At 40.9% G+C, this 27819-nt stretch overlaps 1 protein-coding gene across 1 annotated transcript; it reads right to left on the bottom strand.

The window, feature by feature from the left end:
* Positions 1-810: 810 nt before the first annotated feature.
* Positions 811-27819, bottom strand: LOC134291169 (uncharacterized). Its single transcript, XM_062858605.1, has 4 exons — positions 27210-27819; positions 24223-26933; positions 21612-24161; positions 811-1227 (listed from the first exon to the last, which is right to left on the bottom strand). The coding sequence occupies exons 1-4, from the start codon at positions 27817-27819 to the stop codon at positions 811-813; spliced, it is 6288 nt and encodes a 2095-aa protein (XP_062714589.1).

Below are 27819 nucleotides of genomic sequence, written 5' to 3'. Positions count from 1 at the left end.
GATGACATATAGTTTATTTGGTCTTAAATTGTTCGTATAATTGCACTGGACATTTTTGATTAAAAATAAAAATGTTTTAATTACACTCTTATTTTGTTTTACCCGAAGAAATATGAGAATTCCATATTTTTTACACAAAGTAGTCAACAAAACTAAAATTAAAACGATAACTTGTAGTTTTTTAGCCTTGAATTGTTCTTAGTAGTTTGGGGGACATACTTGAAGAATAATAGTGATGTTTTCATTACACTCATATTTTGATTTACTCAAAAACCATCGAAAATACCACATTTCTCACACAAAGTGGTTAACAAATAAAAATGGCTTACAATGCATTGCAGTTTTTTGCCTTGAAATTATCCGTGAAAGAGTTCAGGACATATTTGATGAACAACAGTCACGTTTTTATGACACTTTTAATTTATTTTACTCAAAAAGTTACAAAAATACCATAATTTTCATACAAAATAGTCAATAAACCAAAATTTAAAGCCATAACATTTAGTCTTTTGGCTTTAAATTTCCAATAGAATGTACTGGACATGATTTTGATAAGATTTGAAGTTAACATTACATTAATACTCATTTTTATGTTTTGTGCCAACGTAAGAACTAACTGACATTCACAAGACGCGACGCGAGACAAGACAAACACTTATCGTTCTTACAATCGTCAAAGGGTTTAAAATTTACCTTTTCTGTCGACCGGTTTCGGGCGCGATGTTGCCCATCTTCGGGACAATGTCCGACTGGTTACGTGTTGTCGTACGATGTTCGTACTCGTCCAGAGAAGAGAATTTTTTTTTTTATTTATTTACTGTTGTTATCCACCAGGTTGAAGAGACACGATGCGATGGGGGGATCATCTTCGTTCATCAATGGTCCCTTAGTGTTGGTGATGAGCATCGATTCCCATGCGTTGAGGAGCGCGGCCTTTCTCACTGGTTTGATCATCTTCGCATTTTTCCAACTTATGTTGTGGTTGGATGCCGCCGCATGTGCCGCTACCCCGGATTCGTTCGGTTTGTTCGACTCTACCGCTGTTCTGTGTTCCCTCAGACGCACCTTAATTTTGCGGCGTGTTTGGCCAATATAAACTGCTGGGCAGTCTTCGCAAGGTATTCGATATATACCTGATTGTTCGTCCGGTGGGACTTTATCCTTCAGGTTGCATAGTAAGTCCCGAAGCGTGTTGTCACTCTTGTGCACCACGTGAAGTCCTTGCCGCTGCAGTGTATTTTTGATCGGGTTCGTGAGTCTGCCGTTTTATCCGAAAATCACGAACCCGATCAAAAATACACTGCAGCGGCAAGGACTTCACGTGGTGCACAAGAGTGACAACACGCTTCGGGACTTACTATGCAACCTGAAGGATAAAGTCCCACCGGACGAACAATCAGGTATATATCGAATACCTTGCGAAGACTGCCCAGCAGTTTATATTGGCCAAACACGCCGCAAAATTAAGGTGCGTCTGAGGGAACACAGAACAGCGGTAGAGTCGAACAAACCGAACGAATCCGGGGTAGCGGCACATGCGGCGGCATCCAACCACAACATAAGTTGGAAAAATGCGAAGATGATCAAACCAGTGAGAAAGGCCGCGCTCCTCAACGCATGGGAATCGATGCTCATCACCAACACTAAGGGACCATTGATGAACGAAGATGATCCCCCCATCGCATCGTGTCTCTTCAACCTGGTGGATAACAACAGTAAATAAATAAAAAAAAAAATTCTCTTCTCTGGACGAGTACGAACATCGTACGACAACACGTAACCAGTCGGACATTGTCCCGAAGATGGGCAACATCGCGCCCGAAACCGGTCGACAGAAAAGGTAAATTTTAAACCCTTTGACGATTGTAAGAACGATAAGTGTTTGTCTTGTCTCGCGTCGCGTCTTGTGAATTACATTAATATTTTGTTTTATCAAAAATATACGAAAATATCACATTTTGACAATAAGCTAAACTTTAAATCAATGACATGTAGTTTTAATACTTTGAATTTATCGTAGTAGTTTAGTGGATTTATTTGAACAATACTAGAGATGATTCTATAACACTCATATCTTATTTCACTCGAAATACTAGGAAAATACCACATTTTTTACACAAAATTGTCAACAAATAAAAATTGGAAATTACTCGTAATAAAGTAATAGACTTGTTTGATAAACAACAGTGATCTTTCAATGCTTCTCGTATTATATGTCACTAAAAACAGAAATACCATCTATATATATAAAAATGCAGTGGCATACGTGGGACCGCGTATAACTTGCGACCGGGTGGTCCAATTTTGGTCGTCTAAGTTTTGTTTGGTTAGTTTTCACCCAAGGGAGGTTTATGAGGCAAAAAACATGGGAAAATTTGGAGTTTTAAATCGGGTTTTCATGCATTTTGAACGGGGACTTGGGCTTGGCTAGGGACTTGAAACGTCAAAAAACGCAGTAGGCAAGACAAAGTTTGCCGGGGACAGCTAGTATATCTATAAAAATATGAATCAAAATTCAATGCGATAGTATATAGTTTTTTGGCCTTGAAATGTTCGTAAGAGTGCACTTAATATGCACTTAAGTGCATACTCACACTTAACGAAACAGTTAAAAACGGAAAAACATATTTTGCATTCTGGAAACATCCTTGTATGTACATGGAATTTGCAGCATCGTATCAAAATCGACAGCATACCGGAAATAGCTGCTAGAGTGCTAGATATAGGAGCCCTCTTCTTATTGCCCTAGCACGGTTGAACAGATTCTTTCTTCATTTAACTTGCTTTTCGAATAATCATCCAGAAGAATCTTCAACTTTTTCACGGAACGACACGCTTCCAGTAAGAACCTTCAGCGTTTCGGGAAAATATTTGTTTGACACTTCCTACTACAAAAAAGTAGTAGTAGATGCTCATAATCGAAAGAAATAAGCACTAGACAAACTTTTGAAAAGTAACAGATCGGACGGCCTCGAGCTGAAAATCTCTCAACTAAAGACACAAAACCTAACCTTAACTTTGGAAAACTTGTTTTATTCATAGCAGTAAAGTTCGTAACTTTTTTCATTTGTACGAGATTTCCGTGTATTTTTTGGTGATTGCTACTTCATGTTAAGGAGACGCAAATGGATGTCGACAATTTCGTCTCAAGAGTACTGCAACTCGTATAATTTGGTGAGCTTGTTTCTGTATATTCTTAATTGTGCCTAAACTTTGACCAATCATATTCTTTGGACCTTCCATTAACACCCGTGACCCCGAGGCCTTAGAGAAACTACGTCAATCTTGAAATATAGTCAGTGATTAGCCCCAAATATCTGTGCTTTGGTAATGGACGGGAAGAAAGCAAATTTCATAACAGCGCAGAGTTAGCATTGTTAAAATTCACAAATTAAAACCAATAAAAAAAAACTTTCCCTGTTAAATAAAATTCCCCGAGGATTTCAGGTTTCCTTTGTATTTTTTCCAGGTAATATACAACCTAGAACTGGTAAAAAAACAAAATCAAGAATACAATTCTGCATGTTTTCGCTTTGAATTTTGGAATATTGGCTATTTTGTTTGAACATTTTTTGGGCACACTCGTGATTTTTCTAGTTGAACAAAATGTGAGTGTAATGTTAACATCAAAATTTTATCAAATGCATGCCTGGTACAACGGAAAATTAAAAGTCAATTAACTATATGTTATTGCTTTGAATTTTTGTAAAATATATTAAGAGTGTCATGTAAACTTCACTATTGTTTATCAAATACGTCCAGTATTCTTTCACGAATAATTTAGCAAAAAAAAAAACACATACATTGAATCCAATTTTTATTTGTTGACTACTTTGTGTGAAAAATGTGGTATTTTTGTATATTTTTTGATAAAACAAAATATTAATGTAATGTTAACTTCAAATCTTACCAAAATCATGTCCAGTACATTCTATTGGAAATTTAAGGCCAAAAAACTACATGTTATGGCTTTAAATTTTGGTTTATTGACTATTTTGTATGAAAATTATGGCATTTTTGTAGTAAAATAAATTAAAAGTGTCATAAAAACTTGACTATTGTTCATCAAATATGTCCTGAACTCTTTCACGGATAATTTCAAGGCAAAAAACTGCAATGCATTGTAAGCCATTTTTATTTGTTAACCACTTTGTGTGAGAAATGTGGTATTTTCGATGGTTTTTGAGTAAATCAAAATATGAGTGTAATGAAAACATCACTATTATTCTTCAAGTATGTCCCCCAAACTACTAAGAACAATTCAAGGCTAAAAAACTACAAGTTATCGTTTTAATTTTAGTTTTGTTGACTACTTTGTGTAAAAAATATGAAAATTTCGTAGTTCTTCGGGTAAACCAAAATAAGAGTGTAACTAAAACATTTTTATTGTTAATCAAAAATGTCCAGTACAATCCTACGAACAATTTAAGACCAAAAAAATTATATGTCATCGCTTTAAATTTTGATTTATTGCTTATTTTATGTGAAAAAATAGGGTATTTTAGCAGTTTTTTCAGTGAATTAAAATATTAGTGTACTGGAAAATCACTTATTTTGCATAAACATGTTCACTCCGGCTGTACGCATGATTCAGGGTCGAAAAAATCATATGTCATCGCTTTAAATTTTATTTTATTGATCAATGTGTGCAAAAAATGCGTTTTCAAAAAAAGTAGGAAGTGCCTTTTGCTTAATAACTTTGGGTAGACGCATCTATTTTAAAATCTTTAAGATGGACGCTTTTCTTGAAACCTGTCCGGTTCCATCGCAAAAAAAAGTTTTAAAATCGGTTGAACGGCCGAGAAATGCCTTGTCAAAGTTGGACTTCCGACTTTTTTTGGACCCTTGGTAGTTCGCGGGAGTTTTTACCCCCTCAGTAGTTTAAGTGTTAAGCTGAAGTTTGCTAAAAAGATGTTTGTTCTACTCTTAAACAGCTAAACTATTTTTTGGGATTGCGCTGGGATTCTGGGGGAACTTTTAATGGTAATACAGCGAGAACTATGGATAGATACTAATTAAAAATTCTGCAATTTAGGGGTTTGGACTACGGTGGGAGGAATTCTGCTGTGGGACTCTGGCTATTACTTCATGGAGTTCTTGAAGAAATACTGGGACAAACATTCACGGGAAATTTTATGAAGATCCACGAAGAATTCTTTGTGATGAATCTTCTGGCATCCCGTACGAAGGTTTTTCTCTGGGATTTCGTAGAAAATCCTCTTGAAATTCTTCCATGTGTTCCACCGAAACATCCACCAGGAGTTCGCCGGAGATTCTCATAAAATGTCTCTGAGATTTTCATTGGGATTTCTACAAAAAACCCTTCATGAAGGAACTCATGTTTTTTTTTCAGGATTTAATAGCATGGGATCTTCTAGGAGTTCCTTCAAGGTTTTCTCCAGAGATGTTTTCTAAGATTTTACCAGGAGTTTTTGACGTAGGACTACGTCTCTCTTTTCTATACCGGGTGTCATTCTGAATTTTCAGAAATCGGCCGCGTTACGTTTAAAGTGGAGATTTTGAGCTTTAATAACTCAGCCATTTCTTGTTGAATTTTCAAAATTTTGGCACCGATCGATTGCAAATCTTTACACCAATTATGTCCAATAATAACATTAGCTGTTTTTCAATAACAAACTATTGAAAAATTGGGAAAAGTGAACCCATGTTTATTCCAGCCAATCACGATCGAGCACATTTTGCAGGCTCCCGTCGAATATAAAAGCTACTGCTTCTTCGCATCTTCCCTCATTTGTCTTTGTTGTCTTGAGGTGAACGCATCGAACGAAAGCTGCCCATTTTCTTCGTTTGCGTTTTCGCTCATTCTTCTTTGACGGCCGTGTCGACTCGGTGGCGGTGGTTTTCGGCAACGGTGCTGTTGCACATTCACCTTCTAACCGTCCAACGCGGCAGACCAAGGAAGTGTTTCAACATCCGATTGATCGACGGTGGTGGCAGAGGCAGCAGCAAAATCCGGAATCGCACCCACGACAGCAAGCGGCGGGCCAATTTTCGACGGCGTCCAGCAAACAGCACGGAGAAATCCAACACGCATTGCGTGGCATGATGAATCCATGTCAATTTCTATCTAAAATCGACCAATATTCAAACGGTTCTTTTCGGGACCATCGAAAACTATTACTCAAGAGTTGTGAATCACATAATTATTTCGAACGGGAAAAGTGTGCAACCGAAAAGTGAAAGATTGAATGCTTGGTGGCCCTGCAACAATGCTGATGCCGGCCACTAATGGTTTCATGCGGAATTTAGCAACGCTTCATCCTATCCGGACCATTTTTTGTGAATCATTATTTAATTAAAGCATTTTTCGAGTTAAAATGATCTAAATCTTCCAATATTTTGGTTACTTTATTCGGTCAATGAAACTTTTCTCATTTCTTGGTTGATTAACCGTTTCAAGCATCTGGTGCATGCGGGGCGGGTCATGCAAACGAAATAAATTGGAAGCCAGCCAAATGGGAGGAGCTTCATCTGCTAATCTAGGGGTATACAAGCTGTGCCCTTTGTTTTCTTTCGTCATTTTCGTTGCATCAGTCAAGGAAGTTGGTGTCACCTCCAGTCCGGCAGAAGCACACACCAACCCAGTGACGACTTTCTCCTCGGCCAGGAATCTCATCCACGGCAGCAAGCTGCCGGTTAATTTTGGAGAGCATCCAGAATTCAACGCGAAGAAAACCAACACGCATTTCGTGGCATGGTGAGATCATCAAAATCGTACATTATACAAAGGGTCCTTTTCAGGACCACAGAAAATCTTTCTAACAGAGTTATGATTGAACCTCCATCGATCGAGAAAAGCTTAGTGCAATCAAAAGTGAAAGACAGCTCCGGTTTTCAGCAAAAGTGATGGTCGACTCATTAATTTGATCCACCGCACCAAGCAGTGGGTCAGACTTCGGTAGCCTAGCATTTTGCGTGGCGAAAACCTAAGTGCATTGATTGATTGATTTGTCTTTATTTGAGAGACTTTCAGCCCTTGGCTCTAAGTGCATTGCGTGGCATGATGAATTCATGTCATTTTCTGTCTAATATCGTCCATTTTTCATACAGTCCTATAAATCGAAAAATTATTTCATTCCATCGATCCGGAAAAGTGTGGTGCAACCGAAAAGTGAAAGAATGAATGCTTGGTGGCTCAGCAACAATGAGGATGCCGGCCACTTATTATATTGTTAAATTCTAAATATATTCAAATTAAAACGCTCTAAATCATCTAATATTTTGGTTACTTCATTCGTTAAATGAAAAATTTTACATAAGAGAAAATTTCTCGTTTGATTAACCGTTTCAAGCGTCTGGTGCAGGGTTGTTAACGTTAATCAACGATTAACGCCGTTAACGTTAATTTTCATTCAGATCAACGTCAACGGCGTTGCGTTGATTTTCTTGGCAATCAACGTTAACGTTAACGGGATGCGTTGATTCAACGTCAACGGGTGCCGTTGATCGAATCGTTAATTAGCCTGTGATTTATGTTGATGCATTTTTCTCGGCCTACGGGGCCGGTAAACGCATGGATATTCGGTAAAGCCGTGGGACCTGTCCATAAACTACGTAGCTTGTGGGGAAGGGGTTTGGCAAAAGTCTAATCTCCATACAAATTTTGAGTAGAGAGGGGTCTGAGATTTCCAAAAATAGGTCTACGTAGTTAATGGACAGTGCCATGCTGAGGATGACGGATTCGATTCCCGGTTGGTCCAATCATTTATCGTAATGGAAATTTCCTTGGCTCCCTTGGGTATATAGTATCTTCATACCTGCCAGTAAGATATTTTTACGATTCTGGGGTGCGGGTGAACTATTTTTTTTCTAGACCAGAAGGCATTACGTGCTTTGTAAGGTTTGCAATCAATATTTCGGTTTCTATTGGGATTCCATTTACTCTACCGTCTTTTTAGTCCGATAAACTATCGATGGGGAAGCATCTCTTACTGGCATCAGAAACTCAACAGGAGAGCAGCACTTAGACCTACGTACAAACTAATTACCAATAATCATTACATTGCATTGTGGCCGCTTAACCCGTGGCCACGTGTCGGCGTAGTTTACAATCGATCACAGCAACCGTGTGTATATAATACGTCAGTGTCATCATCGTGTGAAGCCATTTGCGCAGGAGGAGGATTTGATCTGCTCAAAAAACAAGAAACTCAAAAGACCGTTTGAATTATGAAAATGTGTGGATTACGGAAGAGTTTCCATATTGTGCAGGATTCAAGACGAAGAAGATAGGTATTCTAATTAAAGGAAATTCAAGAAAAAAAATCAAGAAACGAAATATTACATGACTCCAGTAGTAACTTCAAGGTAACATCCTAAATGTATAATGGAAAATCTCTGCATCACAATTGATGTTGCTGGACTTTTTTGATTAGTTAGAGGACATCTTTGGAAAAATAACAAGCATATGCAAATATTTTTCTTTTCTAAGGGTGTATTCAATCTTCCCTGTCTGATTTTTGAGTGGGTCGATGTACCGGTATAGCTATGCTAAATCTTCATGCAAAATTAGACCTCGATGATCGAATTCACTCTTGGCCTAGCTCTTGGCCGAACATAGAACGAAAAACCTGCGGAAATAGGCCAAATCCGCCATTTCCTCCATAGAAAGGTTTTTTTTAATTTCAGTTTTCTTTAAATTGACTTATGGGATGTCTTTTATGCTTCTTAAATGACTAAACCAGCTATAATTTCACAAAATGACTCGTTGCCCATGATATGGCGCCCATATTAGTGGACTAATAACTCTTCGCGCACTAGGCACAGTTCCAATACGTCGCTTAAAGAGTTGCCACATATAATGTTGGGTTAGCTAATGGAACACGGGAGCTGTGGTTTTGGTCTAAATGGGAGCTTAATTTGACAAATCCTTCAAATCAATTTAAAGGAACAAATATTGAATATAATCTAGTATTTGCTTTTATTCCAATTTTATCTTGACATATGTCAGAAGGTTTAATAAGGCCGAACTAAAACCATTTTTGGGGAAATTACCATTTTAACGCAAAATTAACGGACTCGTTGACGTTAAATCAACGCTGTGCGTTAACGTTAACGTTGATCAACGCGCCTGAAAAATCAACGAATAATTCGTTGAACGTTACAATTAACGTTAACGAATAAACGAAACGGCGTTAATCGTTGATTAACGTTAACAACCCTGGTCTGGTGCATGCGGGGCGGGGCATGCAAACGAAATAAACTGGAAAGCCAGTCAAATGGGAGGAGCTTGAACTGCTTATCTAGGGGTATAAAAACTGTTCCCTCAATTTTCTTTCATCATTTTTCTTGAATCAGTCATGGAAGGTGGACGTCACCTCCACAGCTGGGCAGTGGCACACGGCTATTGTGCTGATAGCACCAGGAGTCTCATCGACGCGACGGCAGCAAGCAGCGGGTCAGTTTCTGGTGGAATCCTACATTTAGCGCGAAAAAAAACTAACATGCATTTGTGGCATGGTGGATTCATTCAATTCGCATTTGTTGAATGGATTCATGCCATTTCCTTCCTTAAATCGCCAATAAATGAAACCAGTCTTGCGAATAATCGCGACCATCACGAGACAATCACTTGAACCGCTTTCTGGAGTCACCGTTCCCAAGGTGATACGAACCAGCTAGCATATCACGCCTGGAATGACAAACATGTTGTGGGTTCCACCCTTCGCAACTTTGCAGCGATAGCAGTTGCTGAGTATGCTTCAGGCGGGTTGCGAGAAAATCAATCTCTCTGAGCAACGATGCATAACGGGCGAAGTGAGAACGTTTGCCGTAGCCAGGGCGAACTGCATGGTGCGCTCAATGTGTGCGTTTATATTGAGCTATGCAAAACGAATAGGATTTATGACGTAGTACCGTGCTTGTGATAATACACATGCATAGTTTTACATGCTGTTGCGCGTGCATCTGCTTGAGGCGACGGAGAGAGTCATGACACTCACATGAGCCGTATCCAAGTCAGGATGATTGTAGCAAAACAAGGGTGACCGGGTGACTATGATGGGATTCTGTCTTTCCTGGTGTTAGCGACTGTAGAGAGAGCGAATCAGAAACCGCAGAGACAGGGTGACACAAGCTTGGTGTTTATCAGCTTTTTTGTGACTTGTACGCTGATGCTTCGCGACACTGAATGAAACGGTCCTTTTCAGGGCCACCGATAATTATTTTATTATAGAGTTGTAAATCAGATAATTAATTCCATCAATCGCGAAAAGTGTGGTGTAACCGAGATGTGAAAAATTGAATGCTTGGTTGCTGAGAAACAATGATGAAGCCGGCCACTTAAGGTTCCACACTGAATTGAGCAACGCATTATCGTATCAGGACCATGTTTCGTAAAACACTGTTTATTTCTAATATTTTTCGAATTGAAATAATCTGGATTTTCCAATGTTTCGGTTACTTTACTCGTTCTATGAAAATTTTCTCATTTCTCGGTTGATTGATTGTTTCCAGTGTCCGTTGCATACGGGACGGGTCATGCAAACGAAATAAACTGGAAAGCCAGCCGAATGGGAGGAGCTGCATCTGCTAATCTAAAGTTATAAAAGCTGTTCCCTCTGATGTCTTTCATCATTTTCATTGGATCAGTCTAGGAGGGTGGAGGTGGTCACCTCCACCGCTGAGCAGCAGCACATCAACTGCGTCGATTCTCGGCTGATAGCATCAGGAATCTCATCCTCAGACCACGGCAACAAGCAGCAGGCCAGTTTTCGACGGCACCTAGCATTGAGCACGGATAAAACCAACACGCATTGCGTGACATTGAAAATTCATCAAAACCATCCATTATTCAAATGATCCTTTTCAGGACCACCAAAAATATCATTCCATTAATCAAGGGTAATGAATTGGATTATATTCCTCCTCAATCGATAAAAGTTTAGTGCAATCAAAAAGTGAAAGATTGAGAGCTAGGATATTGAGAGCTACATTGCTCAGCAAAAGTAAAGCAAGATATTATTATTCTCATCCACGGCAGCAAGTGGCGGGCCAATTTTTGATGGCAGAGCAGAGAAAACCAACACACATAGCGTGCCATGATGAATTTATGTATAATTTTCTTTCTAAAATCGCCCATTACCTAAACTGTCTTTTTCAGAATCACCGAAAATGATTTCTCAAGAGTTGTGAATCGGATAATTTTAATCCATCGATCTGGAAGCATTTATTTACGAAGGTCGGACAACAATGTCCCGAAAAATCTGCTGATTTAAGACTTCAAATGGAGGGCCTATTTTGATATATAAAAGTCGGAACCTCATTCCAGCCTTTGTCCTACGTCAACACTGCGGTTATGTCTCAGACATTACCCACCCCTAGTTTTTTGAACCATCCTTTCAACCGGGATTTCTTTAGTTTTTTTTTTCGGGGTTCACTCAGATATGTATTCGGAGATTCCCGCCGGAATTCCTTTCGGGATCATTCCATAAGTTGTTTTTAGGATTTCTACAGGAATGCATTCTAAGATTTCTCCAGGTGTTTTTTTTTTTCTAAAATAGAACTATTTGGGATCCCTCTAGGTTTTCTCTGGACGTTTCTTATATGAATCCTCAAAGAATTCCTTTTGGGATTTCCCCAGGAATTGTTTGTCAGATTTATCTGAGAAATTGTTCCTCCAGCAACTTCTTCCGGGATTCCTCCAGCGGGGTTCCTCTAAGTCTCCTCTAGGAGTAACTTTATGGGTTCCTCCCTCCGGGAATTCATGCGGAGATTCCACCAAGAATTCCTTCGGAGATTCCTGCAGTAATTTCTTCGGAGACTCCTCCAGGAATACCTCAAGAGATTCCTCCAAGAATTCGCCCAATGATTTCTGCAATAATTTCTTCGGAGATTCCTACAGAAATTCCTCCGGAAATTCCTCCAGTAATTCCTCCGAGGATTCCTCCAAGAATTCCTCCGAGAATTCCTCTGAGGATTCTTCCTGGAATTCCTGGAGGAAACTCCGAAGAAATTACTGCAGGAATCTTTGGGGCGGAATCTCTGGAGGAATTCCCGGAGGAACCGCCGGAGGAATTCCTGGAGGAATCTCCAAAGCAATTCCTGGAGGAGTCTCCGGAGAAATTCATGGAGGAATTTCCGGAAGAATTTCTGGAGGAATCTCCGTAGGAATTCCTAAAGGAATGCCTGAAGGAATCTCCGAAGAAATTACTGCAGGAATCTCTGAAGGAATTCTTGGTGGAATCTCCGGAGGAATTTTTGGTTCTTAAGTACTTTCCTTGTCAAATATTTGACCCTGTGTAATACAGACCTAAGGTCCCTGTGTACTAAATAACAGCTTAATGCACACTGATGTCTTTGGTGCGAAAGAAGATACAAAAAGAAAGAGAAATGTCACTTTTACTCACGGAATAATACACGCTCGTTGAAAACTACTTAAAAGTGAGTCGTTTTCTATTCACTCTGGTACTTTCAAGCTGTCAAAAGAGAGTACCCTTATTTTATGGACGAGAGTAGTTTTCAACTCATACAAGAATACAACAAAGCTGTGCCGAAAACATTTGAAAATTTATCTGAAATTCAATGAGTTTCGATCTTATTTCAAGCGAAAATCTGCTTTAAGACAACAAGGTAAGTTTTTGAATGATAAACTTATGAAATAATAAAATTATTACGCTATAGTGTGTGTAATTTTATTTCCAGGAACTTGTTATCAAGTGAACGGAAATTTCGTTGTCGATATTGTGCGGAGTCCCGATTTCCAAACCGGGAATCGGAAATACATTGAAGGAGAGCCCTGAAGTGTATGTTCCGCATCGGTGGAGTGAATACCTTTCCCCAAGACGAGGCCCAAGACGCACCGAATATAAGACAAGATTGGAATGCATCCAAGAGTTTATATGATTAGAATTATTTTTATAATTAATAATTTAAGAACATTATGTATTTTCTGATTCAATTGTAATATGTATTCCTTCCAAGACTCCTTCTGAATAATCGATAAATAACTAATATTGTTTGCTTCTTCGATAATTAGTTTTACACTTGCTAGCAATTTAATTATCAAATTATGGCTCCATGATTTTTTTAAAGAGAGTAGTATCTATTCACTTTTGCTTTTATTGAAATAAGAAAAGTGAGTCAAAGCTACTCTAATTATGAGATATTCGATCGTTACTCAAAACTAAGTTAATAGATGATTACTCCAATTACGCTGTATACGCTGACGAACTGAAAATTTATCTGGTCGTCAAGACGATGGAAGACTGTCTCCGGCTTCAAAGTTTGCTGGATACTTTTGCTGAATGGTGTAGGCTTAACAAACTTGTCATGAGCATTTCAAAGTGCATAGTGATTTCGTTCCACAGGTCGAGAAATCCTATCACGTTTGATTACTGCATTGACGGTGTTGTCCTTGAGCGCGTTGATCAAGTGAGCGATTTGGGTGTCGTTCTTGACGCAAAACTGACATTCAATCAGCATATCTCCTCCATAATTTCCAAGGCTACACGTCAATTGGGCTTCATCGCAAAAGTGTCACGGGAATTCACTGACCCTTATTGTTTCAAAGCACTTTATTGTGCACTGGTACGGCCTATATTGGAAAACGCTGCAGTTGTATGGACTCCTTAGGGTTCATTCATATATTACGTAACGCAAAATTTGCCAATTTTAGACCCCCTCCCTCCCCCACGTAACAACTTTTGTATGGAAAATTTTGAAATTTTGTATGAAGCGTAACGCAGCGCTGGACCCCCTCCCTCCCCCCTTAGCGTTACGTAATATTTGAACGAACCCTTACCACTTGTCGTGGATCGCCAGGATTAAACGTGTTCAACGTCGATTCATCAGAATTGCTCTTAGAGACCTGCTGTGGAGAGATCCACAAAATCTCCCTCCATATGAGGCGCGTTGTCGGCTTATTGGGCTCGATACGCTGCAGCGGCGTCGTAAAATTCAACAGGCTTCGTTTGTTGCGAAAATATTGAGTGGAGAGATTGACGCCTCCGAACTTTTGTCCCGAATCGAATTTCGTGCCACCGGGGTTTTACGAACTGCTTACCTCGAGTGTCAGAGTTTTTTCTTTGGTGGACGACTTGTTTGAATTTGGGGAAAATTGTAGATGTTTCGTCAGAAGAGTTGAAAGGTCCGGTAGATTAAATGAGATTTAATTAGTTATATAAGACATTCATGTAGACTACTGTCAGATGGATTAAAATAAATAAATAAATAAATAAATTGGAGAACATGCAATGACTGCAGGTCTTCATCAATAAATACCTGCGTTACATTATTCGTACATGGTGCTTTCAAAATTAGATCTCCAGGAACAAAATCTTCAAGGAACAAATATGGAACACAGAAGTATACAATCTAACCAGTGCTTTCGTAGAACTTCGGTTAAATTAACAAGCTTTTGAATGATTCTGAGCTGTTGCTTGAGCAATGTTTTACAGTAGACGTTCGATAACTGCAACATGTTTACGTTTCACTTAGCGAACAAAATTCGACAACTGCAGATAGATCTCAACAACCCATCAATTGACTTTAAATGGGCGCAAAATTCATTCGACTGTTCATTTGGGCTAACTTGGCGCACCGTTTTTACGGATAGCGGTGCGGGAACTGCAAATTTGTTGCACTTACCGGACTTGCAGTTAAAAAGCATTGCAGTTAAACCGTTTGCACCGACTGAACGTCTATTGTATATCAGATAACACTGTCCGACAAAAAAAAACTTTTGCCATGATCAGAGACCCCATTAGTAGGGCATAAAAGCGCATGGAAAATGTAGAAAAATGACATTTTCAAATCTGTTGGAGCACCCCTAGAAACTTTTTGAGATGAGTTTGAATTTTATTCATTTTTGAAGATTTAACACGAGCTTTAGAAACCATTATAAACACTTTTGAAATACAATATCTTTGAAATGCAATTTTGTTCACCGCTGAAATTTTCACAGATCTGAGAAGTAACTTTAATAAATAACAAGTCAAAATTTCAGCCTATTACAACATTCCATTTCATTGATACATTTCCGGGAAGAATCAAATATGACTTATATAATACATATCCTTGAAGTTTTCTCTTAATTCAATCACAAAAAGCAAGACCCTATCCTTATCTAATCATAACAATATAAATATTTTACTTTGATTAGACTTAGAAATGCTACACTTATGATCTAAATAATTGAATTCATATTTTCGAGAAGAAAATCCGGTCGATCTTTCAAACTACCGACGTGGTAAGCCTGTGTAAAAAAAAATAAAATCTAATACATTAATATTTTGCTATCAGTACAAAAAAAAAGTGTCCGGTGATTTCGTGGGTCGTCTATATTCACTTAATGTTTTGAAGAACCTCCTTGCCATACCAAGGTGGTAAAATTGATAACTTTATTGAATTAAACAAACCTATTTCAATACAATGAATTGAAGCTGGGATTGCGCAGAAAACATGGTTTAAGTTCACGACTGTTCAAAACAATACAACCCTAAAAAAATGCAAGCCAAAAATGAGATCATTCTCCATTTACCATTAGTAATCTTTGTTTTCAACACATTTTAGTTAGTTTCACAATACAGAATGTGTATGTTGGGGCATAGCCATTGAAGAAACTTTAATGAAATAAATTGAATTTGTCCTGTAGTAAAATATTTCCAATCTTAATTTCAAGCTCAATAATGTCCTCCACGATTGTAAAATTGCTTTATAAGTTCCAGCGGCATAGGGTCTGGAACCATTTGGGCAGGATCACCTATTTTGGGCACTATAACTATGACTCAGTCAATTTAGAACCGAATGACTTGATTTTTGAGACATGATCAGATACGCATAGTATCAAGCTATGTGCAACAATTCAAGTCAATCGGTTTGGAATTGACTGAGTTATAGCAGCAAGTGCCCAAAATAGGTGCTCCTGCTTAATGGTCCTAGACCATATTTGTTAATATGATGTAAAATACTATCTATCCAGAAGCACTAAGGCGAGTTGATATAATTTATTTAGTCCAAATAGCCCAAATTTGTTTCAATGCAGAGGTCGTTGGAATTTGAATATATTTTCCGCATCGTATTAAAATTTTTAAGAACATGGAACTGCTTGATATCCACCAGGCCAAGCAATCTGGAACGGTTACCTCGGTACGCACCAAATCATTGAAAAGCATTCTCATCCATATGCGATATATGGGTATTTAAATTTGGGCACGACTCGAAATTCGATCAAAACAAAATACTTCCTTGAATTAAGTGGACGAAGTGTATTTTGCCTGAATCGTGATCCTAATCCATCGCATTCAAAATCGCAGTTTATGGGTATTTAAACATGTTTATGAAAGTAACATTTGATGTCAAATGTTACAATAAACTTTGTTCATTTTCATAAGCGACAAAAAAGTTTTTGAAAACTGCAATTAGAACATTTAATTTATTTGGAAACAATTTTCCTTAAAACACTCATGCTGACTTCAATGAATTATTCTAACTTTCTTCCTGTGAATCCTTTGTAATCATATCCTAAAATTTCTCGTATAGCTTTCCAGAATCATACTTAGGTAAACCAGAAGTTTGAAATACAATTTTTATCTTCTTCAGTCAGAGGCTGAAAAATACATTAACACTAGAAAACGTACTTCACATCTAGTGACCTAGTGGAGAACTTGTAAAGAAACGTTTTCTCCTACTGGAGCGGAAATCCATCCAATATTCCGAGGCGTTCGAAGTATCCGAAAAACTGACGCTGCACGGCATTAGCGCATAGAAGTTTTTTAAGTGGATATGAATATGGGCGTGCTTTATGGGATTAGATTAAAAAAAACCTAAAAGATTTTCACTATATAAGTCAGAATTAAGCCTAATATTAATATGTATCAATGAAACGGAATGTCGTAATAGGTAGAAATTTTGACTAGTTATTTATCAAAGTTGCTTCTCAGATCCGTGAAAATTTTAGCGGTGCACAAAACTGCATTTCAAAGATATTGTATTTCAAATGTGTTTATGATGATTTCTAAAGCTCTTGTTGAACCTTCAAAAATGAATAAAATTCAAACTCATCTCAATAAGTTTCTAGGGGTGCTCCAACAGATTTGAAAATGTCATTTTTCTACATTTTCCATGCGCTTTTATGCCCTACTAATGGGGTCTCTGATCACGGCAAAAGTTTTTTTTTGTCGGACAGTGTAATCATTCGGGACAAGAAAAGTAGCCCATTTTTTCAATTGTGTATATGTGACATAATTTAAAACCGGCATTAAGCATTAATTTTGCGCATCTATTTGTGAGCGAAATTTAGTTTAAGAAGAAATACAGCAACCCTGTGTTGATATTATTCGAAACCACCTTTCTTATAGCTTACACAAGAGCATCTAAAATGCATAATAGATTTTAAACTGTAATCGCTACATCGGTTCTAACGGCATTATAGCAAGGCAGTAAACGAACGATGTAAATTGAAGCATGCGAAACATTCAGTGGCAGTCTTAACAGGCAGTAAAATAAAAGTAGATATACCTTAAGATACAGACCGTCAAGACTACATCAGCCACCAGACGGCAAGAGCAATAAAAACAAACGCAAACATTTATCGTTTATAAAGCCATTTCATGACTAACATAGGTACACGGTACTTCCACGAGATGACTAACCGCCACACGGATCAGAAAGACACGCAGTTGGTCAACAGAAGAAATGCATTCATCGTCTCTCCTTCGATTCATTGAGTCATCCTTAGTCGCATCTGAGGCCATCATCATGCACTTGGTAAATGGCGAAGAAACAGTTGAGATATTTCCAACACATTGGCTTATCATATGAGGTGCTGTTGCTACTAGTCATTCCAAATCAATGGTTCCTGAATGGTTCAATATAATGTGTTATGTTGGAGGGTGCTATTCCAAGATGGTCAATGTGGAGCATTCCTGCTGTCCAAGGAGAAAACTCAAATGTCCATCTTTAGCAGCACCGGCTTCCCACCCAGGTGACATTCCTAAGAGTGGACTGATCCAACAGGCAGTTTACTTGTTATGTCACAGCGGGAATGTTGTTACAAACAAGATTGTTGCACGTCCAAGCGTCTTCTGTTTTTACTTTACCTGTGTCCATGTCCCTGTCCTTCATTAACGATGGGTGACAATCATTCTGATCAGGGATGAGTTGAAGGTAAAATGCAGCTCTTGGTGGCAAGGATTCCCTTAATTATGATTTAAAATCTCAAAGTTGATATTATTTTATTATTATTTTTGTTCAAATTTATCTCATTTTCGTTTCATCCGTGAATACATATTTAATTAGTAATCAAATGTAAAACTGTTTTTCAATTTTTCGCTTCGGTACAAGCTTAGATATTGCAGGAAAACAGCATGTGTTAAAGATTGTTTTGAAATAACAAAGAGATGTAGAATTTGTCATCAAATTTTATCGATTAATATCTCGTTTTATTGAAGTTTGGGCACAACAAATCGTGCTTTGTCCAAAAAACATTTTTGCTGTACAAGAGTGGAATAAACTACTCTTAAGCAAATTTTAGCTCAAGAAACTGTTATTCAGCTTGTTCTGTTTCTTGCGCTCTGAAATCTACATTTCACGCCAAAACAAAATTAGCGAATGATTTCCTTGCTTGTGATTTTAAAGAAATACATGAATTATGGTTCCACTTTTTTTGGCAACCATATCATTCATTTTACCGCAGCGCTGCATTTCATATTTATTCCTCCTACAAAGCGGTTGACAAGAGGCTCTTTGATGCACGTAATTATAATCCTAACCGAGCAGAAATAATTACTCTCTTTCTGTTACGGAAGCAATAGGTACATCAGCTAATGCTGTCATGGCCTAACCCGCTAATATCATTCAGAGATGTACCTCGAGCTAGAACCGGGAACATGATTGGACAGCAAAGCCGCAGGGCAACGGCAATCAACTAGTTTGTTATGACGGCCAGGGCCCGCGGTTGACCGTCACTTGACGGTTGGGCTCATTCATTAGACCGTCCTAGCGGAATAAATTACCACTTCGAGGTACATCAATCTGACTTCTGGAAAAAAAGAATGACCAAGATTCTACCTATGGTTCTTTTCATGAAGGAATAATCTTATTTAATGAAGATAGTAAAATAAAATGTTCCTTTAGGAAGAAGCTGCATTTCCAGTTCGGTTGTGATTGATAAGTAGTTTCCTTGATGACTTGATATACACTCTGATTGACGTCTGAACATTGCAGAATATATTCAGGTTTGCTCCCAAAAGGTGATCATAACTAAAAAAAAATGCGGATTTTCAAAAATAACGTATGAAAATTGGACGGTTCGGTTCAACTCTGACTAAGTTACTCAAGAAAGCCCTTCAATTAATAACTGTGGAAGTGCTCAAAGAACACTAAGTTGAAGCGAGGCAGGCCAAGTCCCAGTGGGGACGTAGAGCCATAAAGAAGAAGAAGAAGAAGAACCTACTTGTAAACTGGAACTCCATGTAACTATGTTCGGCCAAACAGTGAATTCATCAACTATTTAGAGTCATCAAGAACTCGCTTTAGAATGGGTAATTGAATTAACAAATGTGTTATGTCGCAGTTCATATTCACATGCATATATGCTTTATATTTTTTTTTCTCGAAAGTCCTTGTAGGCCCCCTGAATCTCCCTTTAAACGCCCTGATTCCCCTTGAAACTGATCTTAATTTCCCCGAGAACTTCTTTTAACCTTATTTGAACCCCAAAAATATCTGGAAACACTTTGAACTCTTCTGAGCCCCACACAAAATGTTCTAAAATACCCCCTGAAATCTACTAAAATGCATAGAACTACCTTGAAACCTCTTCGGAACTCCCTGTAATCTCTTGGACAGCCATGAAACGCCTTGAAAGGCTTCGATACCCCTCAAGACCCCTTTCGTTGAACTCTGTTGAGCTCCTGAAACTCCTGAAATCCATTGAATCGTCTTAAAATCTTTCAGAATCTGATACCCCTTTAAATTCTCAAGAAGCCCTCTCTACCCAACTAACAATCACTCATTTAACAGGCACCATTATGACGAATTAATTCAGCATAATATTGAACAACATTTGAATTATTTTCACTGACAACCTATGTTCGGGTTTTGTTCACACAAATTTGGAGAAGTTATAAAGCATCATGTTGTGCACCAACTTAATTTTTTGTTGTTAAAAGCGTTTAACAAATATACAGGAAAGCTGTTATTAAACTTTGGCAAAAATGACTGAAAATAAATAAAATGCAAAAATGTTGAGCTCTCACGAGAGTAATTATTTACCCTCATGATGAGAACAGCTATATGAAATAAGAATTACATATAAAATTACCTAAATCCGGATTAGAACTCGAGACCTGTCGATTGTCAGCCGCATGCTTTCCTATCTGCGCCATCCTAGAGATGGTGATTTGCAGCACCCAAAGCAAAACATCATCTTCCCTTAACTCAATAATGATCACTCCTGAACTAGTGTTCAGCAGTGGTGAATTAGCACAGCACGTGGTAATCAACTGAACAACGCCTTATACTTCAACTGCTGTTCAGCCCAAAACACGTGTTTTCCATTCTGTTCGCTGTCAGTATTTTTATCGCACGGTGAGAAAACTTGTATCGAATACGGCCAAAAAGTGTTGATCCTTATTGATTTTGTTTCCAGACGTACTAATTGCGATATGAATATGTTTTTATTTTTATTATTAAATATCGATCTTTAAAAATGTATGACAATATGTGGTGAGGTATGGTCTTCGACATGGTGCATTCATAACATTTGTTCAGGTAATCCATGAGTAGATCCGTTAAACATTTTTTTATTTATGCTTTTGTCATAGAATCTTGATATTATGTTCAATAAATAGTGCATAAGGATGTTTAGGGATCAAGTTAGGGATACGTAACACAGATACTGTAGGAACAATATTCAGTAAACACGACAGCACTGAAATGTCAAATGCATCGATCCAAGCTTCTCGTACAATCGAACTGTTGTGGAAGGTAAAAAATATAATAATCAAGATACAAGATATCTTGTTACAGACTAATAATAATTGTTTCGGATAGGTGCTAAGTGGCCACGTCTTTTCAGCAGCGAATGCAGCTTCAAGCTGTAATTTTATTTGCATTAGGTTAGGGTCAGTTTAATAGTACATTATAAGACGACTTACATTTCGTGTTCTTCCTATTTCGTCCCGAAACACTTCGAATTCCGTTTTGCATGTAACTGCGAATCTTATCTAGGCCTAACAAATTTAGTTTATAAGTTATACATAATGGGTTTTAATTGAATTCAAGCATGACTCACAAAAGATTTCACTTAGTGAACAAAGGAAAAGCGCACGTCCGACTACTCCGCACTGCTTAGGTTTAGTATCTACAAATAATTGAATTCGTTTAGTAACTTAATATGCGATAAACATACGCCATGAACGTACTACCGTTAGTCGAGAATTCAACCCACAAACTTGCTAAGTACAGCAAAAAATACGGTTTACGCAAAATTAATTCAGCAAGTTGTTTATCTGCTTACACAATTACGTTGCAGTTTCGCTTTAGCCTCTCGCATCTGAAACGTCCACCGTTCCTTTTTGGCAGATCGGACGGATAACGTCAAGTCTTCTGTCATCCGCATTGACAACCACGGGTGATACGGAACTCACCATGACCTGACTGCCCTGTTGGTCTTTTACATTCCCCCTCCCGTGTAGTTCCGGGGAACTCCTGTCATCGGGCTGCTGCTTCCGGTTTGAACGGACATCTATCAGCGCTAACTTGATGGCCGGCCTCGACAAGATCCCGTCATTGGTTTGCACAACGGCTCTCCGAACTTGTCCGTCCTTTCCTTGAACTACCTCAATTATTCGTCCTCGCAGCCATCCGTTTCGTTTATTCTCGTCGACCACAAACACAACATCTCCAGGTTCCAATGGTTTCGTAGGCTGGAACCATTTTGTGCGCCTGGTCAACGTTGGCAAATACTCACGCACCCATCGCTTCCAAACCAGATCCGATAAGTATTGTGTCAGCTTCCAACTGTCCCGCAATGTTGCTCCTTCCACCGAAAACGCTGTTCTGGGTTGAACGACTCCTTGATTACCGTAGAGCAGGAAATGATTCGGTGTAAGGGCTTCCTGATTTGTGTCATCTACCGGGATGTAGGTCAGTGGACGCGAATTGACGATGGATTCAGCTTCTAAAACCACAGTCTCCAGTACCTCATCATTCGGATGATGCGTGTGGTCTGCGACGGCTGCCATTGCCACCTTGACGGAGCGAACCATCCGCTCCCAACAACCGCCCATATGTGGAGCTGATGGCGGGTTGAAATGCCAGGTAGTTCTGGCGTTCGTAAAGGTCACTGCGCAACCCTCATGGATTTCCTTCAGCTGATCTGCAAGCAAATTGCTGGCCCCTTTAAAACACGTCCCGTTGTCAGAGTAAAAGGCTTCGGGGGCGCCCCTACGACTAACAAAGCGTCGAATAGCCATAACGCAGGATTGCGTCGATAAGCTGTGGACAACTTCCAAGTGTACCGCACGTATGGTGAGGCACGTGAACAGCGCCACCCAGCGCTTCACCAAACTGCGTCCCTGCTTCACCATGATTGGGCCGAAGTAATCCACACCAGTGTAACTGAACGCCCGGACGTTAGGAGTAAGCCGAACTGCTGGAAGTGGGCTCATCATCGGAGCTTGTGGCACGGATTTTGTGATTCGGCAGCGCTGACAGTCTCTAGCAACCCTTCTGATAACCGGACGTAACTGCGGAATTCTGAATCTTTGGCGAACTTCGTTCAAGACAGTTTCGTTATGCATGTGCAGAAAACGCCGGTGGTAACTATCAACTAGCAGACGTGTTAAAGCGTGGTCCTTGGGAAGAATCACGGGATATTTGGTTGCAAACGGTGCGGAAGGAGCGGTTGAAATCCTACTATTCATTCTGATTACTCCTGCGCTGTCCATGAAAGGAGATTCTTGAAACAATGAACTACTTTTCTCTAACAGCTTCGGTGTTGTTTCCGGATGTTCCAGGTTATGCTTCAGCACGCTGTATTCGTCCGGGTACGCTTGCATCTGTGTTTGACTCCATAAAAGGTTTTCAGCTTGCAACAGCTCATCACTTGTCAGCTCTCCTCCTATCTTCCGACCACGGAAGTTTTGCGCTGCTCGTTGGACATACGCAGTTGCTCGCAACAAACGGCTCCAGTTGGAGAACTTGCTAACGTCAATAGTTGATTTTGGTAACTCTTGATGAAGATGGAATGCAGCACGCAATTCTTCATTTGTTTTCCACTGTAACTCGGTCTGCTTTGGCCATTTGATCATTGGTTCATACAGGAATGATTCGCCGGCAAACCAGCGACTGTTTGGGCTGAAGTTCGGACCACTTCCCCATTTCGTAGAATCGTCGGCTACATTTTGTTTCGATGGAACGTGGAACCATTCATCTACACTGGTGGAATTCAGTATTTCGCCTACTCGGAAGGCTACATATGGATGGTAGCGTCGGCTGTCGGATTTTATCCAGGCGAGCGCCGTTGCGGAGTCCGTCCACAAATACCGTCCTTCGATTGGCAGATCTAGGGTGTCGCAAACGGTTTCCATGAGGCGGCATCCGATTACGCAAGCTTGCAGCTCAAGGCGTGGAATTGACAGTGGCTTCAAGGGAGCTACCTTTGTTTTCGCCGCGACGAGACAGCAATGGACAACACCTGCCTGCACTATTCTTAAATAGGCACAACACGCATAGGCTAGCTCACTAGCATCAACGAAGACGTGCAGCTGTATGCAGGCGGGTACCTTACTGCTGGTTCTACCGAACAAACAACGTGGGACTTCAACTTCTGCTAACCGCTCCAGTAGTAGAATCCAGTTTCTCCACATACCTTGTAGCTCCGGCGAGATACCATCGTCCCAATCCGTACCTGACCTCCAAATATGCTGCATCAGGATTTTACCATGTACGATGTAGTGGGCAATGAATCCACAGGGATCAAACAGCGACATAACCAGTCGCAGCACTTGTCGCTTCGTCGGCACAGTATTTCCTTCCAGAAAGTTCTTCAGGTCATCCTTCACCGTTACATCGAAAGGAGAACAAATCTTCAGCTGGCTTCCACACCATGCCCAGGATTCGCTCGACATAAGCTGAACCTTCCAGATCCAGAGATTTCGGCGAACGCTCCGTTTCACCCAGGCTTCGAAGAACAGCTGACGAATTCGATGAAAAATTCCTTATTTCAAATCCTCCTAGCGCATGCACGTACTTCACCTCGTTGACTAGCTGAACCGCTTCCTCAACAGTGTCTACGCTATCCAGGTAGTCGTCTACGTAGTGGGCTTTGATAATGGCCTCCGAAGCCCTTGGAAACTGCGACGCGAACTCTTGTGCATTTTTGTTCTTAACGAACTGCGACGAGCAGGGAGAGCATGTAGCACCAAACGTTGCCACATCCATGACATAGATTTGCGGTGGCTCATCTGGGTGATAACGGAATAAAAATCTCTGCGACTGCTTGTCCTCAGCAATGATCCGCACCTGATGAAACATTTCACGGATGTCCCCACAAATTGCGATCGATCTTTGCCTGAATCTTAATAAAACAGCAACCAATGATGTCATCATGTCTGGTCCTTTGAGAAGCATATCGTTGAACGATAGTCGATGTATCCGCGCCGCAGCATCCCAGATTAGACGGACCTTCTCCGGTTTCTTCGGGTTCCTCACTACTCCCAGCGGCAGATACCACACGCGGCTAGGATCGGTAGATTCCAACTCCTCCTGTGTGATTTTGTGCGCATATCCCTTCCTTTCGTAATCTCGAATCAACGACATCACTTTTTCTCCCAGCTCTTGGTCCTTTGCTAGACGCTTTTCTAACGACTGCAGTCTCCGGAGGGCTAGAGGAAAGCTATCCGGAAAAACCGGATGGTCGTACTTCCAGATCAGACCAGTTTCAAAACCTCCTTCAACCCTGCGCGTCGTTTTCTGTAAGATTGCACGAGCTCGACTGTCTTCTGCCGACTCGATAGGGGTGGCTACCGCAGCTTCCTCAATAGCAAAGTATTGCTTCATCAAATCATGGAGCTCACGATTCCCAATTTGTTCCTCCTCCGTGTGTAGATGTACTCGCTCGATGGCTGAACTATCTCCAGATGTCTGCTTGCCGTAAACGCACCAACCTAATCGAGTCTTAACTGCTACTGGATCGTTCGGCTTGCCCTCTCGTACCTTCAATGCAGTCAACAGCTGTGCATGTTCAATACCGATGATGATTCTGGGCGCGGCGTTGACATAACTGCGTAGCGGAAGTCCTCGTAGGTGTGGGTACATCTTCATCAGCTCTTCGTAGTGGAACGTTTGTCCTTGCAGTTGAAGCTTCTGGACCGTACGTACGTTGCTCAACTTGTACTGATTCTTCATCCCGCCGCCGGATATTTTCACTGATAATCGTTGCGAACCCTTTTCCTCTCGTGAAATGTTGCCCGTCCATCCTAGCCAAAGGGACTCAGCTGGCCCGGCGATATCCAAGTCAGCTGCCAGTCCGGCTTCCATAAGCGTTGTTTGACAACCGTCATCAAGGAAAGCGAACGTTTCCACCTGTTTTCCATTTCCCTCAAGGGTTACCGGCAAATACCGGAAAAGGCAAAAGTTCAACGCTGAATGGTGATTCTGCTGAATGACATTCGTTCCGCTTGGACCCGATCTTCTTTCAAGTCCCACTTGTCCAGTCGATGACTCCATAGCGCCCCGCGAGTGCAACAGTGCATGGTGACGCATCTGGCAACCGTCGACTCCACATTCCTTTCCTGAACGGCATGGCCATTTTCGATGCGGGATCAGGCACGTTCTGCATAGACCTTTCAACCGCATTGCCTTCCACCTGCCATCTACGTCCAATGACTTGAACTGTGGACACGTGACTACTTCGTGCTCCTCGTTTGAACAGTAGTGGCACGATCGCCTTGTTTCGGCTGGTCCTGTTGCACAATTCGATCCGCCTGCAGTACTCGTTGTCAACGCTAGTTCGCCTCGTGCCTGAGCGTGCACGTATAGTTTCTGGTTATCTTTCCCAGCCTGGTTCGGTCTAGATTGGTGAACAGCGTCATCTATTGTTGGCAGAGTCACGTCTGAGGCCGTGTTGACCATTTCAGTCATGAATTCCCCGAATGTTGCAAGGTTGACTTCCGCTTGTGATCGCTTATACCACGACCACTGCATTTTCATCGACGACGGAAGCTTTTCTACTAGCTCGTGTAGTAGCATAGGATTACGAAGGTGGTCAATCAGCTGCGCTACGAACATGTGGTCGACCAAGTTCCGTACGGCCATCCCGAACGTGATGACCGACTGTAGATTCTCGGTTCTCGGTGATGGTACACTGCGCAGTCTTCGTAGGAGTGTGTGGATGAGCACCTCTGGTCGTCCATACAGCTTACGCAATGTTTCCATCACATGTGGTACAGATTCCGGCATCAGCAGACGACTCTTTACTGAATCCAGCGCATGCCCTGTCAGGCATCGTTGAAGCCTGGCAAGATTCTCCGCATCTGTGAACCCACATGCTGTCGTAGAGTTGTAGAAGGAGCTTGAAAACAAGGGCCAGTCTTGTGGATCGCCGGAGAAGTTTGGCAAGTCGCGTGGCATCACCTGCCTTGCTGCTAACTGCGCACTACTAGGCGCGGGCTGAAGCGATACTCCCACTTGTGGTCCACCAAACAGCTGTACGCCTGCTGGATTTGGCTGCAACTCGGCTGCCCCTGCGCCGTCGAATGATTCCACTGCGCTGACTGCTGGTGCTCGCTGTTCGGCATTTATATTGGGAACTGACGTCGACGACGGTAGAACTGACACCTTAGCGTTTTGCACGGTAACACTTGGAAACACTATGGGTGCTGTTGTGGAGGCTCCCACGAACGGAGGTATGATTGTACTTCGCGAAATTGGAGGCTTGACTGCTTGCCCCTGGCAAGTTCCCACACCTTGACAATTTACACCGAATGTATTTTGATGAACACTGGGTACAAATGGAGGAATGTACCCTGAAAAGGTAACTTTTGTCTCGGCATTTGCCGTTTTCGCATTACAATTTTCATAAAGTTCGCTAACTGGTGCAATTTGGGACGACGCATGCAAAGGGAAAGGCTGCCCCCCCACGTTTGATGCTACTAAACTTGTCGGTGGTAATTTACTGTTACCAACGATGTACCCCTTACTGTTCCCTAAATAGTTAAGGTGGCCTATATGTTGCGGCATACCATTTCGAGGGTCTTCTACTACTACTAGCTTGTGCGTTTTACCTGCCTGAGGTGTTGACGTCGATGTTGGAACCTCTCTCTGCAGCCCAGAAGTTGAGGGTGCACACTCTGGTAGGTGTGCTGCTGCCGGACCGGTCGCTACTGTTTGGCCGCCTCGGCCGTTGTTGAGCCAGTCTTCGACCTTTTGCCTGCTAGCCCGACTGCTAAGCTTACTACGCCTGCTTTCGTTGTCATCGTCCAGGATAAGCTCCATTTTTTGTTGGAGAAACGCTTCATCCTCCTCAGCACGCTTTCTCCTTATCTCGTCCTCTTCCGCGCGTTGTTTTAGCTTCAAGGCGCGTTGTTCCTCCAGTTGTTGCAGAAGTAATTCCCGTCGGGTTCTGCTACTAGCCGAACTCCTCACCGACTTGCTAGCGTGATGGCCAGATACCTCCCCAGCGTCGTCCTTCACGCAACGGCTGCACTTCCAAGTCCTGTCCGGGTTGAGGTTCGTATCCGTCTCATCTACGCAAGCAGCATGGAACCAGACGTCGCACATATCGCATCCGAGCATCTGTCCAACCGAACCGCCGGACGAACATTTTCCGCATATCTTTACGGGCTGCAACAT

This window comes from Aedes albopictus, chromosome 1, assembly GCF_035046485.1.
Source record: "Aedes albopictus strain Foshan chromosome 1, AalbF5, whole genome shotgun sequence".
NCBI lineage: Eukaryota > Metazoa > Arthropoda > Insecta > Diptera > Culicidae > Aedes > Aedes albopictus.
The sequence above is the reverse complement of the archived record's forward strand: the minus strand, read 5'-3'. Positions and strand labels throughout refer to the sequence as shown.